Source organism: Polistes fuscatus, unplaced genomic scaffold (genome assembly GCF_010416935.1).
Source record: "Polistes fuscatus isolate 324 unplaced genomic scaffold, CU_Pfus_HIC Scaffold9, whole genome shotgun sequence".
Classification (NCBI taxonomy): domain Eukaryota; kingdom Metazoa; phylum Arthropoda; class Insecta; order Hymenoptera; family Vespidae; genus Polistes; species Polistes fuscatus.
Genome location: NW_025113173.1, coordinates 1682990 through 1698246, shown reverse-complemented (window position 1 = coordinate 1698246; position 15257 = coordinate 1682990). Strand labels below are relative to the sequence as shown.

Sequence of the window (15257 nt, the reverse complement as noted above, 5' to 3'; positions counted from 1 at the left end):
TAATATTTTTGTGTAACTTACAATTAATAAATACATAATATCTTAATTATTATAAACAAAAATAAATGCGAGACATATCGTGTAAAACAGTTGCGAAAAAAAGTATAGACAGTAGATACGATATTTTTAACCAGTCTGTAATAACCAATGTGTTAAGATTCAAATAACAAAACGATTAACGTTAAGCTAATTAAGTTTGTACCTACTACGTCTGAGGAACTCGTATGTCTCATGATAAAAGATGAATAATTTTTAGTCGTAGTCGCGTGTACGATCATCCAACAGGATATCAAAATGCCTGGCGGTGTTGTTTTCTTAGTGTGCATTCCAACTTTGAGTTACGAGCACGAATTAGTTTTTGGTATACCAGTTAAAAGCCCGAAAAAACCTGAAAAATTAACTCCACCTGTTGTTAGGCCTAAAGTTGATTTACGATTGAAGGAATTGAAATCGAAAGCCCAACTTCTTACGTTGGACGATGATCTGGATAACGAAACTGCGCTTGTTGGGGACGATGATACAGATTTAGATGTTTCATCGCGAAATTATTCACGTGCTCGTGCTGCTCTTCGTTCTAAGACACCTGTCTTCGTTTCCATGGAAACGGTCAATTTCAAACACGTTTATTATAATATATATATAATACATCATTTATTTATAATTTTTAATTTTTATTATTTGATAATGATTTGTCTTGGCAGGTGTTGACCGAATTGCTGAAAAAGCTCAAAGTAGAACACGTTTGTTTGGTGCAAAGACAAAGAGAACATGTATTATGAGGTAAAACAACGAAAATATTTCTTTATTTTTAATCGTATCTCTATGTATATGTACGTAACATATTAACTGTATTATACAGTACTACTGTATATCTATTTGTCTATCTGTTGAATTAGGTAATATTCCCAGTTCCTGCTGGCGAACCATGCGAAAATTGTATACATTGTCTCACCGAAATGGGCATAGGAGTTAAAATGAATTCTATCGTCAGGTAACACGTGTACAATATAAATAAAAAAAAAACAATACTCTTATACAGAGATCAAATAAAATATTAAATTATTATTTTCAGTGTAATACCGACACAATGTACCTACAGTAGTGTTGGATCTAAAAGTATAGGATCTGCAGCGATCAAGGACGACATAGCACGAAGGTAATTTCGAATATGCGAGTGAATGAATTCCTCTGTTACCGTTGCATGCATGCTTGCATTTTAGGAAAAGAGAAGCTCAGGATAGGAAGGATGCTTGGACTGATTTCGTGGATTCTATACGTTCCAAATTGACAGTTAAACAAGTGGTGGATGGTGTTCGAAGTGGTGGTGACCTTACTTTTGATTACGTTCTATTGGTGCTAACGGCCGAGTAAGAATACTTCATATATGATTATTTAATAAAATGAATTATTTTTTTTTCTAAAATTTAAAAAAAAAAAAAAAAGAAAGAAAAATCCTTTAGTTGTTTAGCTGCATTGGGTCTCGTTGAAAATAGTGCAACCAATGTGGTAGCAGCCATGTTGGTATCACCTTTAATGGTAAGAAATGAAACTTTTCGTTATTTGACAAACGCGCACAAAATATATATTTCGTTTATTTCCTCTCTTCTTCATTTCATTTATATAAATAAAAAGGGACCGGTTATGTCTTTGACGTTCGGCACTATAATAGCAGACAGAAATCTTCAGTTAGGTGGATTGAAGAGTCTTATGTTAGGTATATTCTTGTCTATACTTTTCGGATTTATATTCGGCCTTATCCTTGGCACAACAGAAATGCCTTGGGGTTACAACGATTGGCCAACCGATGAAATGAAAGGCAGGTGAGCTGACTTTGTTAGAAAATAAAATAAACAGACTAGTGTGAAAACAACAATTTAAACTAGATTACGGAATTTTTTGTTAGAGGTAATTATAGATCTCTTTGGATGGGTGTACTATGGGCACTTCCTTCGGGTACAGGTGTAGCTGTTGCATTGTTGCAAGGAAGTAATGGTCCTTTAATTGGTGTTGCTATATCTGCTTCGTTGTTACCACCGGTTGTTAATTGCGTAAGTTAATACAATATAATTAAAATGAAAAAGAAAAAAAAATAGTGAAAAAAAAATGAAATATTAACATAAATCAATAGGGTTTATTTTGGGCTCTTGGATGCATCTGGTTGATATATCGACCGATCAAAATGCCACACATAAAAGGAGAATCTTACACGGATTTTAATAGTTCTTACGTATACGTTTATACCGATTATCTACCTGTAGAGTTCTTTTGCAATGGAATTATCAGCGCATGTTTGACATTCATTAACGTAATGTGTATCTTCATAACGGCGATAATGGTCCTCAAGGTAATATATTTAAAAATTTATCTTTTCGTATTATTCAATGGTGAAATTTCTTTGATCGTGTTGTTCTAGATTAAAGAAGTAGCCGCACCATATACTTCAACACCAGAATTAAGACGATTTTGGGAACACGATATACGTTTGGTTCGCGATAAAAATACTTCCAGAGATCACAGTTCACTGGACTCAAGGTGAGTAAGCGCGTAATTAAATGATACGTGATATTATATACTACATGAACGAATAACGATGCAACAGCTATTACGACGGGTTGAGTAAAACTAAACAAAAGGAATTAGAACGAACTCTAAATGAAGCCGTACGCGAGGCGATCGATGATGACACCTTTAGAAAAGTTCAAAGAATGAGTTATGGACTTGGGCATGAAGAGGTAAATATTTAAAATTTACTTAAAAGGTAATTAACCCGTTCGATACTAACGACGACTATTATCTAACAATATTTGTTCAGTAAATTATAATTAATTTTTATCAATACTTATCATTATACGGTAAAATTTAATTGCTATATTCTTGGTATGATAAAGTTATGTTTATAATAATTATAAACATAACTTTAATAACGTCATAATTGTTCAGTACAATAACAATGTACTCGTGGTTTAATTGTTCATACAATGAAAGCATAATGACAAAAAATAAAACTGTATCGAAAATGTTAAACACCGAATTAGTGTGACATCGAAATGATAAAAAATTTGTTTCATAGATGACTCCAAAACTTGGTTTTCCTACGCACGTTGGTGCCAATAAAGGAAATGGTAGAACAAGTGATGAAATAATTACTCGTCCTACGAGCAATCATGATACATCACCAAACGGTTTACCAAATTCTGCAAGTACAAACGAAGACCTGGAGGCTCTTGATAGATTGATTACTTATCTTCTGGGTCAACCAAGTAGTAATACTACAAATAATAATTTGGATATATGGCGCCGATCGCGTCAAGCGAGTGCTAGAGGTTACAGACAATTACACGGTACCGGTGCAGCTGCTGAAGCTGGTAATGTTGGTACAACACCTTTGTAAACAATTCAATAAAATAAATATATATGAACATACGTATATTACAAAATATAATATACCAATGTAATAGAATTTATTACAAACTTATCTTCGACGCAGAAATCACTTAACAAAGAGATTGTTTGGACATATCACTGTAACTGTACAACTCTCCGAACGGGGAGAAATTAAAAACTTAAATAACAAGCTACACTAAAATTACAGGAAAGGATTATTGTTTATAGTATCACAATGGTAAAGGCAAGAAACAAATAAGTCTACAAATGATTATTTCTAATTATATAAAATTCGTTAATCATCTAAGGAAGATGGTTCGGTACCAAAATACCTGTCACCGAAATTACCAATACCTGGTAATACGTAAAATTTATTATTTATCTCTGGGTCCAAAGCGGATGTAACTATTTTCACTTTTGGAAAAGCATAAGCGATAGAATGAACACCCGATTCCGCCATAAGTAAAGATACCAATAAAACATTTTCTTCTGCTACATCATGATCGAGAAGAATTCTAATAGCCATCATAGCAGCAGCACCGGTTGCTACAGTGGCATCCATTAATATAACCCTATAATCCTTGATATCTTTTGGAAGACGCAAATAATATAGCTAAGAAAAAAGAATTGTATAAATATATTATCATTGATAAATATAATATATATGTATATATATTATAAATACCTCAGGTTCACCAGTCTGTTGATTCGTTTGTATAAGAATTTTTCCTATTCTTATATCTTTACATACATCTCGAACAGCCTGTTCCATTGTTTCTCCAGCACGTAAAATAGATACACCACAAATTTTGTCTGTTGCACCTCGCTTTCCATGATAAGGTATTCCTTGCGGTGTCTCCACCGTAACTTCCTTTATTATTAAATAAATTAAACAAATTATTTTCTTATTTTCTCATCTTTATTCTTGTACTATTGTAGATAATTTTTCTTTCATACTTACCTCAAATGGTAAAAGAGACAATGCATATTCTATCACAAGACGTATCAAACGTTTCGAATAAAATATAAACTCATCTCTATAGGTATCCTTGTTTCTTATGAACGTATGTAGGCCTTTAATTTGAGGTGTATCAGGAAGTAAATACAAAGATGTAGGTAATGGTTGACCAATGTAAGAATGGGCTAATTGTTCTCTGAGCTTAAATCCTCTCTAAAATCAAAAGAACATAAGTATGCTTAAAGATATTTATGTTTATATAAAATAACAATATATATAAATACATACCAATTGTAATTGTGTATGCACATGTTGTACAATAAGTTCAATAGCAACTTCATTCTCTCCACCACGAGGTACAATAATATCAGCATGGACCATAAGTGGTGCTATGTAATAATAAAAGGCAGGCTGTACCATAGTACAATATTGTTTTAAGACACCATCCAAATCCCTTCCTCTTTGCAATATATCTCTACGCAATCTTCGTGCAAGTCGTACATCGGCGTCGGTATCAACAAATACTTTCATATCGCACATCTTTTAAAGATAATCATTGAAATAAAATATTAGATACAAAGTATATGGACTTACATTTTGTATTTCAAAATTTAACACATTTTATTATTATTTATTAAATACGTAATTACTTACCTTCAATACATCCACATTATAAAAGGTAAATATTCCCTCAAAAATAATGACGTTAGCGCCATACATTGTTTTCTTCCAAAAAAGAAAATAAAACGATAAGTATGTTATATTATAGAAAGTAGCATTGAATAATAGTGCATATTAGTCCAATTTATCAACTTACAGTCCTACTCTCTCTACGATGAGTTACAAAATTATAAATAGGAACTTCCACCATCCTTCCTTCTTTTAATCGTTGCAACGTAGTCTTGAGAAGTTCCATATCAAATGCGTCTGGATGATCAAAGTTATATTCGTTGCATGCTGCCAGTTCATGCTGTTTTTCATTTAATACCTACAATCGCAATAAAAATTGTATAATAATTGAATAAGTATATTCTCTATTAAGTAACTATAGTAAATAATGCCTGCATACTTTGTAAAATGAATCCATACTGAGAAGAGTCACCCATTGAACGCTCAATGACTCTATTATTTTTGTAGCTACTGTAGTTTTACCCGAAGCACTGCCTCCGCAGATTCCTAAAATACAATTATCACTTTTAGCTTAATTCTATAAAGACTCTAAATTCTATTAAAAGAAAAATTTCTTACCGATAACAAAAGGTTCTACTTGCTGTCCCGCAGAATTATACCAAGGTGGTCTACCTGCTGTATAAATGGTTCCTCTCTTACTTCTAATGATAGATTCCGCTGATGTCTTTTTACTAGATTGTGTCATACTGGTAGTACGTTGCCTTCTTGAACGTGGAGATTTTTGTGAACCTGTTGTATCAAATTTCATATGATTTACATAAATATAAAGTAATAACCATTTGAAAATTGCATATTAACCTCTTGCACTACTGCAACATATTAGAGATGTGATACGCTTTACAGTACAAACAGAGAAGCAAAAGTCTTACTTCTGGTTCAAAAATTTGTAACCGTATCATAACGTAATCATAATTAACGGTGCAGCAAATTAAATCGTAATACAAGAGGTTAAATAAAGGGAAAATAGGGAAGGGAAACATTTGTACTTGTAAAAGAAATAGCTGTCTTCTTTGAAAAATTAAAGATATCTGTTTGGAATAAATAATCATCGGATTGTTGCCATATGCATGTACTCCATATCTCTTTGAAACAAGCTGTTTTGCAACCTGATTAAAAAATAGTTATGATAACACGCACACTCACACACGCAGATGTTACAAATGGGTAAAGAAGAAAATATACAAATGAGAGTGTAGAATAAAAGGGGGAGGAAAAAATCAAATATCTATTAAACAATGGATCGTAAGAATTAATTCATTTATCTTATCGAGAAAAATAAACGAACGTACCGGTGGACGGTGGTCTCGGCGATTGCGGCGTGGTCATCGCTTCGTCGCAAATTTCATCGACAAGTAATTCACGATCGTCCAAAGGAATTTCACCATCCTCGCTGTAGAAAGTACGCAAAGTAAAAAATATGCAAAGATAAACACAACATTAACGATTCTAAAAATAAAAAGGGAAAAAAACAATTGACAAACATACCTCTCGGAACTCGCCGAGCTAAACGGATCGTAATGTTTAACTTTTGCGGCCATGTTATTTCGTTGCACGTAGTTTTAAGAAAACTGTCGGCGTCCTCGTGTGCAAGAAAAAAGAACGATGTTTGTTAACGTATCCGTTGAAAATCCATCGACGAGAAATGTTCGTACAACTTGATGGAACTAATATTGGTTGCGTTGCGAAACAACAAATGACGACGCGTCGGTGTCACCGCCTGGCGGCGACATTCCGAAGTTCATGGCCTTGTCCCTCGCTACGTTGCAGTAGACAAACAGACAAACAGACAGACAGGCAGGCAGGGCAGCGCAGCAGTAGCAGCACATGCAAAAAAATACATATATATTACGTCCTGTGATATTTGTATGCGTTGTTTGTCGATTATAAGGCGTAGTATTATTTGCTATACTAGGCTATACACAGGACGATGGATGAAATTCAACGCGAAATCGATCGTTTCTATAGTATAGTACCGTTGTTATAAAGGTAGCATGAATTTCCAACAAAGACTTAATAGAATTTCTCATCGCATTACTTACTAGCGAATTTGATTCTTCGTACTAATCGATTATTATACCGCGATAAATATAATCGATAAATATAATCGAGAAATATTCCGAAGGGGTAGGAGGGGGAATTTTAATTGGTCCGCGATTAAAACGAATGACGGGAAAATAAATAAAAATAAATAAATAAAAAATAAAAAAAAAGAGAGAGATTACATATAATAACGACGATAACAACGTTTAATGTTTTTTCGCGAAAGTAAACGTAGGAAAAACTCGGCATTAATTATTACGCTTTTTCTACGTAATTGTCAAACATGTGGATCGAACGAACGGGTTAACGAAAAAAGAACACAGTCCGCTTTGTACTCGAAAGAAGAGAAAGGGAAAGGGAGAGGAAAGACGAAAAAGTCGTTGTTTCATTTGTAAAATAAAATAAAAATAAAAAAAAAGAAAAATGAAAAGTATATATAAAAATTAGTAGTGACATCCCGTGGTAACCAAAAAGATCTTTAACGAACGATCATTAAGACACATCATTCGTATTTATATGCGCCATACACACATATATATACAGATATAGATATATGTAGATACATATATAGATAGTACGTAAGCGATAGGGGAACTCGTATAATGTGTTAAAAAACATACACGTTTTCGTCGGCTTTGTCGTCGTCATCATCGTCATCGTCATCATCATCATCATCATCATCATCATTATTGTCGTCGTTGTCGTCGTCGTCGTCGTCGTCGTCGAGGAGATATGTCGGTTAGAAACTCGATATAGATAGAATTAAACTCGGACGATCTTGGAAAGAAGGAATTCGTCATCGTTCCGCGAGCGCAAAGTACGAAGTCACCCCAATGCCTTTCATTGCGCGTTGCACCGTCGTGCGTCGTCGCGTCGTCTTTTAATAGTTTCTCAGAGAACACAGGCATATAGTTCCTGTGACCGGTTTTACCGTCGCGTACCGAGATACACACTCTCGTTTAAAGTAGAAGAAGACGCGCCCTCATTCGACCTTGAAATTCTAACTAATCGGCACGTAGCGTTCGATGTACGAAACATACTCGATCCTCAGGATATCCTCTTCCTTTATAAACTACCACAACCTATCGTTCATTTTTCATTTTCATTCCAAGTATCCTTAACGAGGAACGAGCTTTTGTGAAATGGCGAAAAAGACGTACGACCTGTTGTTCAAATTACTTCTCATCGGTGATTCCGGAGTCGGCAAGACTTGTATACTATTCAGATTTTCCGACGATGCTTTTTCTACAACCTTCATATCTACCATTGGTAAGATTTATAAAGATTAATTATTATCTGTCATCTTCGATAAATCATTAGTAGTTTTTTATTTTTAATACGTTCGTTTAATGATTCTCTCTCTTTCTCTCTCTCTCTCTCTCTTTCTCCCTCTCCCTCTCTTTCTCTTACGATCGTTTAGGTTAGATTATCGATTTAAATTACCTCGAATTTTGATTTATGATTCGATTGTCAATACTTATCGATCATGTTAATTATTTAATATATTTTTCTATCTTTAATTCTGATAATGATTTTTACGTTTCTATAGGTATTGATTTCAAAATCAAGACTGTCGAGTTGAGAGGGAAAAAAATTAAATTACAGATATGGTAAGACAATGTAGACCGATATCATTTTAGTACAATAGTTCTAAATGGATATTTTTATAGGGATACCGCTGGTCAAGAAAGATTTCATACTATCACAACATCCTACTACAGAGGTGCCATGGGTATAATGCTTGTTTATGACATTACAAATGAAAAAACATTTGAAAATATAGTTAAGTGGTTAAGAAATATCGATGAGGTAAATATTTTTCTTACATAAGATTAATTATCGTTAAGTGCCATACATTTATAACTAATACTCTTGCAGCATGCGAATGAAGATGTAGAAAAAATGATACTTGGTAACAAAAGTGATATGGATGATAAACGTGTTGTTAGTACTGAGAAAGGCGAAGCAGTAAGAAATATTATTTAATTGATACCGATAATAATATTCTATCATATATATTGCTAATAAATAATTCTTCTTTATAGATAGCGAGAGAGCATGGTATCAGATTTATGGAAACATCAGCGAAAGCTGACATTAATATTGATCGTGCATTCAGTGAATTAGCGGAAGCTATTTTGGAGAAAATTCAGGGAAAAGAACCGCAGGATGCTCCGGATAGAGTAACAGTCGATAGAAGGGTGGAAAGAAATTCCAATCGGTGCTGCTAATTTTATATTATTTATTTAATGGCGCATAATAAACTATCTATATCTATGTATATATATATACATCTATATATATATATATATATATATAAATATAAATATATATATATATATATATAAACGCGTGCCACTTTAAATAGATTTGTGGATAGATATAGAATATAATTTAAATCGTAATAGCATAATTAAACTCTTTGTGACACTGCCTGATCAAAACTGATTCAGTTAATTGGATGTCAATTGTGGTAATAACATTGAGTACAATTTAATGAAGGGTTGTCAACAAATTATCCAACTTTATTTTTCAACATCAAATTCTTTCATTATATCCACAGGCTTCAGAGGATGGACTGTAAATGCTATTTTATGCATACGTAAATATATTTATAAGTGTGTGTTTAATGCACGTATACAGACTGAAGCTCCATTAATAAAAAAAGCTAATATAGAATATCAATAATTGTTAGCTTTATTGATAAGGCTTCATTTTTTCATACGAAAATAAGCATTAGTAATCGAACAAAGTTAGCTATGTCATATTGTTTATTATAAAGCTGCAATTTGTTACCATGAGAAGTATGAGAACGAATGCTAAAACATATATTTCAAACATTTTTATCTATGTAAACTTTAAAGCTTTTTCATACAAAAACGTTGCACACCTAACATGGCTTCTTTATAATTAAGTTTTAATCGGATGTTTCTTAAGTTTCAATTGAAAAGCTTTAAACCAAAAGCTTTTATCCTATTTGTGTAAGAATAATTTACTATAAATATAAATATTCAAGATTTCGAAAATATTCTTTTATTGTTCTATAATCCTTAAAATACTGTTAATATAGATCATATTTCGATATATATATATACATCAAATAGAATTAGATGCGTTTTTATGAAATATTTTGCACATACAAATGAATTTCTTATCGTATACGAATACATTTAAAATAAAATAATAATTTCTTTATATCTGCAACTTTTATTATTCAAACATGAATAAAAATTAAACATACTGATAAAGTACCTATATAAATACATAAATATCGATCAAATATTTAGAATTTTTTAATAATTACTTGACTGTTTGTATAATATGCTTATAATATTACATACCATATATATTTTCATTATTAAAGTAAGGAGCAATAGTATTAATAACACCATCAATTCTATCATTCATTCAATTGTCATAAAGTGCACAACGGTGATTTTACAAATGATATATTGACAGGAAACTTGGAAGGGGAGAAAAAAAAAAGAAAAACAAAGTAAATATACGTAATTCCTTATTACGATTTTCAAAATGAAATATTAATTGTCAGGAACAAAAAGCATCACTGAGATGTGAGGGCTATCACTTTACAAGAGAGTAAGTAATCGTAACGAATTAATTTTTGAAGATGCGAACTACTATTACATTTTACATTAAATTACTTATCTTATCTTTGTCTAACTTGATTGAATTAATAACAACGATTTAAATACAACAATTACATCTTAAAAATAAAATGATTATCGATATCATATTCAATCTTATAAAAAAAAAGATTAATAAACATCGATACATATAGTTTTTGAGTAAGACGATAAATATTTTGAAAAAAAACGAAGGCTTTACACGAATTAATAACAACGATTTAAATAAAATGATTATCGATAATATTCAATCTTATAAAAAAAAAAAAGATTAATAAACATTATGATACATATAGTTTTTGAGTAAGACGATAAATATTTTGAAAAAAAATCGAAGGCTTTACACGTAAAACTAAGCCAAGTGGTAACTGTTCTTTTGTGTTCCTTCTATTGTCCATAAATAGGAACACATGTAAAATGCTAATTTTTTGTAGCAATAAAGATTTGCTTTACACTTTTCCCTTCTTTCACTTATTATTTACTCTTTAGAAAAAAGTATAGAGTTAAAACAAAATGATAACAAGTAAAAGCCTACTACGCGTTGTTTAGTAGAGAATTTTAATACAGTGGAATGTTCCAAGTATCTTCTTAGTTTCAATCTCGAGATGCACCAATGATGGTAAGAATATCCAAGAAAATATTAATAACATCTAAATACAAATTCAATGCTGCAAAAATGTACTCCTCAGGAGAAGTAGAATACTTATGTTTACCTCCAATTATCATTTGGGTATCATAGATCAAATAGAATGAGAAAATAAGTGCACCCAATGATGCATAAACAAGTTGCATGGTTTTACCGGGCCAGATCATTGCAATAATACCGAATATAATCAAGACGACAAGAGCTACGAATAAAATAGTATGACAACCAGTGAAATCATATTTCGTTTGGAACGCAAAAATTGTTAGCGCCAAACAAACAGCTGCTGTAATCCCCACTGCCATTAATACCTATGAAGCGAAAAAACCATATATTAACAATCCTAAATTAATTTTATGATAAAGATTATTGCAGCTTACTTCTTCCGATTTGTAAGTGGATGCAGCCATCGCTAATAAGACTCCCTCGGCTATTGTAAATAAGAAAAGAAAGATAAAATTCATTGGAGCTTTACGTCTAACACTGGTACAACAAGCCATGCAAATGATCAAAATTATGGTCGCAGCAAAACAAATCCAAAATATTTCTCTATGTGCCATCGCCCATTTTTGCGTTGGCTTGTGGTACAAAAATATAGCTATCAATGATAGGGTAATCAATAGCTGAGTCATTAGAATTGAGTAGACTTTTCTGTAAATAAAAAGAAAAGAATAAATAATTTCATTTGCCATGATCAACTAAACCGATCAATAATATCTATCTAAATGCATACCTAATAAACCCATTTCTTATTGATTTATCATTAAACTCAAATCCCTTTATTTCGTCGTGTAAGGGATCTTCCACATAACTTGATCCATACATTCCTGGTTGTGGAGTTACACCGAATGGTGTTCCGGTAGGAGGTGGAACTTGACCGTAAGGTGGTACACCTGGTGGTGGTATACCTGGTGGTGGTATAAATCCTGGTTCTAAAATAAAAGAAAAATAAAATATAATAAAAATAATTGTTTAATAACATGTCTATTAAACAAATTTGAACATACGTGGTGGAATATTTCCAGCCGAATAAGGAGGTGGATATCCTTCCTGCGGTGGTGGTGGATAACCAGGATTTTGTGGTGGATAAGGGAAACCTATACAACAAACATTAAAAAACATGAATGAAAATATTACAGTTTTTTTGTTAACAATATCCTCTATATTATACTATAAGCATGCATTATTGTGAATAATTATTATTACACAATTGTGATAAATATTATTATATTGCGTGCCATTTTATACAGATATGAATAACATCTATATTTCTTGCAGGACCATGTTATTCATACATGTATAATAAATATAATTTATTAATTAATAATAATACTATGTCCTTTTATAGAAATTATATTTGCAAATCGACTATATCATTATGAAGAAAATTTTAGCATATATGTTGCATTAATATTTTCAATTTAATTAAAAAAATATTGTTTTCTTTTATAGGGTCGTAAGATTTTAATATATATTTTATATATATATTAAATATAATTTACAGATTATATAAATAAGAAAAAATAAACGTGATATTTTTTCGACGAAATTTGTTAATCTTAATGAATATGAATCCATCTAAATATGAGACGATTATTACTTTTTGCTTTACTATTAACAATAAGTATCTTTTTTTATTCTTATGATATGTACAATAGAACGTCGATTATTCGAAACGTTGATTATCTGAACATGAATTATCTGAATATCCGTTTATCAGAGTATACAATGAGTCATGTATATACATACGTATTTCGGCTATGTATTTAATAATTATTTATTTTATGAGACATGTATCTTAGCTTTTTCAAATCCTCAAGTTTTAAATCTTGTCTGAATTTAGTGAGTTTATATGTATAGATTTCATTTATATGATGAGTATTAAAAGAATGTTGAAATTAGGACATAATTTGGATATGCATTGAAATATCCATTGAATATTATCTTGAAATGAGCAAAACATTAAAATGAAATAAATGTTGTACAAATGTTGTTGAAAAGAATTCCCAATTTGGCAATATCTAAGAATGTCAAATTTTTTATATTGCACTTTCCTTATTATTAGATACATATTAGTTTTATAGACCGATCAAATTAAATTTATCTTCAAATTCATTCGGATAATTAACGTTCTACTGTATGTATGCATATATACATAAGAATGTTATAAAGATGATATGAAGTGATAAATGCCGCTTGAATCAAGAATTGTAGTGAATTTTTCTGTGGGCTGTGTTCGTATGCTGTATTAATACATAAAATTACTGCAAAATAAGAAAAATAGTTTTGGTAACATAAAGAAAAAATTAAAACCTTGTTGCCCTGGATAGTATCCTGCACCTGGTGTGTTCCAAGTAGTCATCTTTTTGCTTGTATCAGCTGAAAAATAATCTATGATTACAACAAGTTGATATTATAAGATATAATAAGAAAACTGCTGCCTTAAACAGGTAAAGTAATAATATACTAATATAAGTATATCGTCTTACATTATATAGTATGTTATATTATATATATATATATATATATGTGTGTGTTTATGCATATGTATGAGTGTGTGTATGCGTATGTATGGAATATAGTCTAAAAGTTAAAAATAAAAAATTAGCTAACAAATTCTTAAAAAAATGCTCATTTATCTTATCTCTAATGTGATGTTTCTTTCATTTTACAGATAACACTCATAATGTAGAATACGTCATCATATGAAAACATCTACCATTAACGTATTACGTACGTTTTATTAAAATAATTTAATGTATCAAATTATAACGCATGAGGAAAACACGTTTTTCGTTGTATAATAACGTATTAATTATTAGCAACACCGATGACGACACAATGATGACAAGGACGACAACTATGTAAACATTAAATATTAAGATGAATATTCACAAATCGTACGTAATTGGTCTATATATTAAAAGTTAACGGGATATTTATATAGTTATCATTTAATAATAAAAACGAAACTTAAGATTAAGTCTCATAGATCGAATATATTTCCTGGTAATATTTCAGGGAAGTATTGACTTTTGACGTAAAACTAAATAACGAGATTGGTCTAGAAAAATACCGGAAATAGTATGTGATAAGTTTAATTAGCATTGACATAATTCTATGTTACATTTAATCATTACGACATCTTGAGCAACAATGCAATCTTGCAACATTCGATAAATAGATAATCAAAAGTTAGATAGAACTTATGCGTTTAAAAAATATGTGACAGCAAGTATTATATATCAATTCGATGCGTCATACCACTTTCTAGAAATAGTTACAATCAATAATAAAGCACATTCGTATGCCGAATATGATTGATTTTATTTACCTCTTTAATTTGGATTTGACAACTTTTCTTGATAAAAACGAGATGTCAACCGGTGAAAAATTAATAACTTGTTAGAAAATGATCTAAACGAAATTACTTTAAAACTGTTCTTGCACGATATAATTGTTAATATACGTATGTATATAGGTCTTCCAACGTTACAAAACGAACAACACGCTTCGGTAAGTTCCGATACTATTCTATCAAAAAGTAACTATTATCAAGTATGGCAACCTCAGGCGTGACGCGTCTAGTTTCTGAATTAAGCGCTTGCGTAATGTGTTTAACAAAAAGAAGAATATCTTATTACATATATTTAGGTTATATACATGTATTTACCAAAATTTATGATCTCATGAGCCAAAGAATAAAAATCAATAAATTAAGAATTTCTCAGTGCAATCGAATAATCACTTTCTGCAGTAACTCTGTTCTCATTGGTGAACGTGTTTCACTAAATATTTAATACGATTATTCATTTATATCGTTTATGTTCGATTTTTCGATGATCGATTTTTTTATGTATATATTATTTAATTAAATATTATTAATAATTAATTATAA

The 15257-nt window shown here is 31.0% G+C and overlaps 4 protein-coding genes across 6 annotated transcripts; 2 read left to right on the top strand and 2 right to left on the bottom strand.

Annotated features, from left to right (window-relative positions):
• Positions 1-22: 22 nt before the first annotated feature.
• On the top strand, positions 23-3419 carry LOC122525528. Its single transcript, XM_043648381.1, is given in 13 exon segments — positions 23-606; positions 702-743; positions 745-780; positions 897-991; positions 1073-1156; positions 1221-1367; positions 1461-1536; positions 1633-1820; positions 1904-2048; positions 2129-2344; positions 2414-2532; positions 2600-2732; positions 3071-3419. Coding segments are annotated over 13 exon segments (1914 nt in total). The 5' UTR covers positions 23-294; the 3' UTR covers positions 3392-3419.
• Positions 3412-7735, bottom strand: LOC122525526 (uridine-cytidine kinase-like 1). The gene is made up of 11 exons (XM_043648379.1): positions 7693-7735; positions 6518-6788; positions 6322-6422; positions 5591-5761; positions 5412-5518; positions 5160-5330; positions 4997-5068; positions 4631-4882; positions 4346-4555; positions 4070-4255; positions 3412-3997 (listed from the first exon to the last, which is right to left on the bottom strand). Exons 2-11 carry the CDS (start codon positions 6568-6570, stop codon positions 3680-3682), a joined length of 1641 nt encoding a protein of 546 aa, XP_043504314.1. The 5' UTR covers positions 6571-6788; positions 7693-7735; the 3' UTR covers positions 3412-3679.
• Positions 7736-7892: 157 nt separating this feature from the next.
• On the top strand, positions 7893-10098 carry LOC122525527 (ras-related protein Rab-10). Its single transcript, XM_043648380.1, has 5 exons — positions 7893-8341; positions 8622-8682; positions 8743-8881; positions 8951-9040; positions 9118-10098. The coding sequence occupies exons 1-5, from the start codon at positions 8215-8217 to the stop codon at positions 9301-9303; spliced, it is 603 nt and encodes a 200-aa protein (XP_043504315.1). The 5' UTR covers positions 7893-8214; the 3' UTR covers positions 9304-10098.
• Positions 10099-11257: 1159 nt separating this feature from the next.
• On the bottom strand, positions 11258-14913 carry LOC122525502 (protein lifeguard 1-like). Of its 3 annotated transcripts, none has more exons than XM_043648333.1 (6): positions 14694-14913; positions 13673-13750; positions 12367-12456; positions 12093-12291; positions 11740-12010; positions 11258-11670 (listed from the first exon to the last, which is right to left on the bottom strand). In XM_043648333.1, exons 2-6 carry the CDS (start codon positions 13719-13721, stop codon positions 11311-11313), a joined length of 969 nt encoding a protein of 322 aa, XP_043504268.1. In that variant the 5' UTR covers positions 13722-13750; positions 14694-14913; the 3' UTR covers positions 11258-11310. The 3 variants fall into 3 exon arrangements, with proteins under 3 accessions (XP_043504268.1, XP_043504267.1, XP_043504269.1); XM_043648332.1 differs by having other exon boundaries at positions 13673-13738; positions 14694-14911; XM_043648334.1 differs by lacking the exon at positions 14694-14913 and adding an exon at positions 14097-14616 and having other exon boundaries at positions 13673-13738.
• Between the last annotated feature and the right edge of the window lie 344 nt (positions 14914-15257).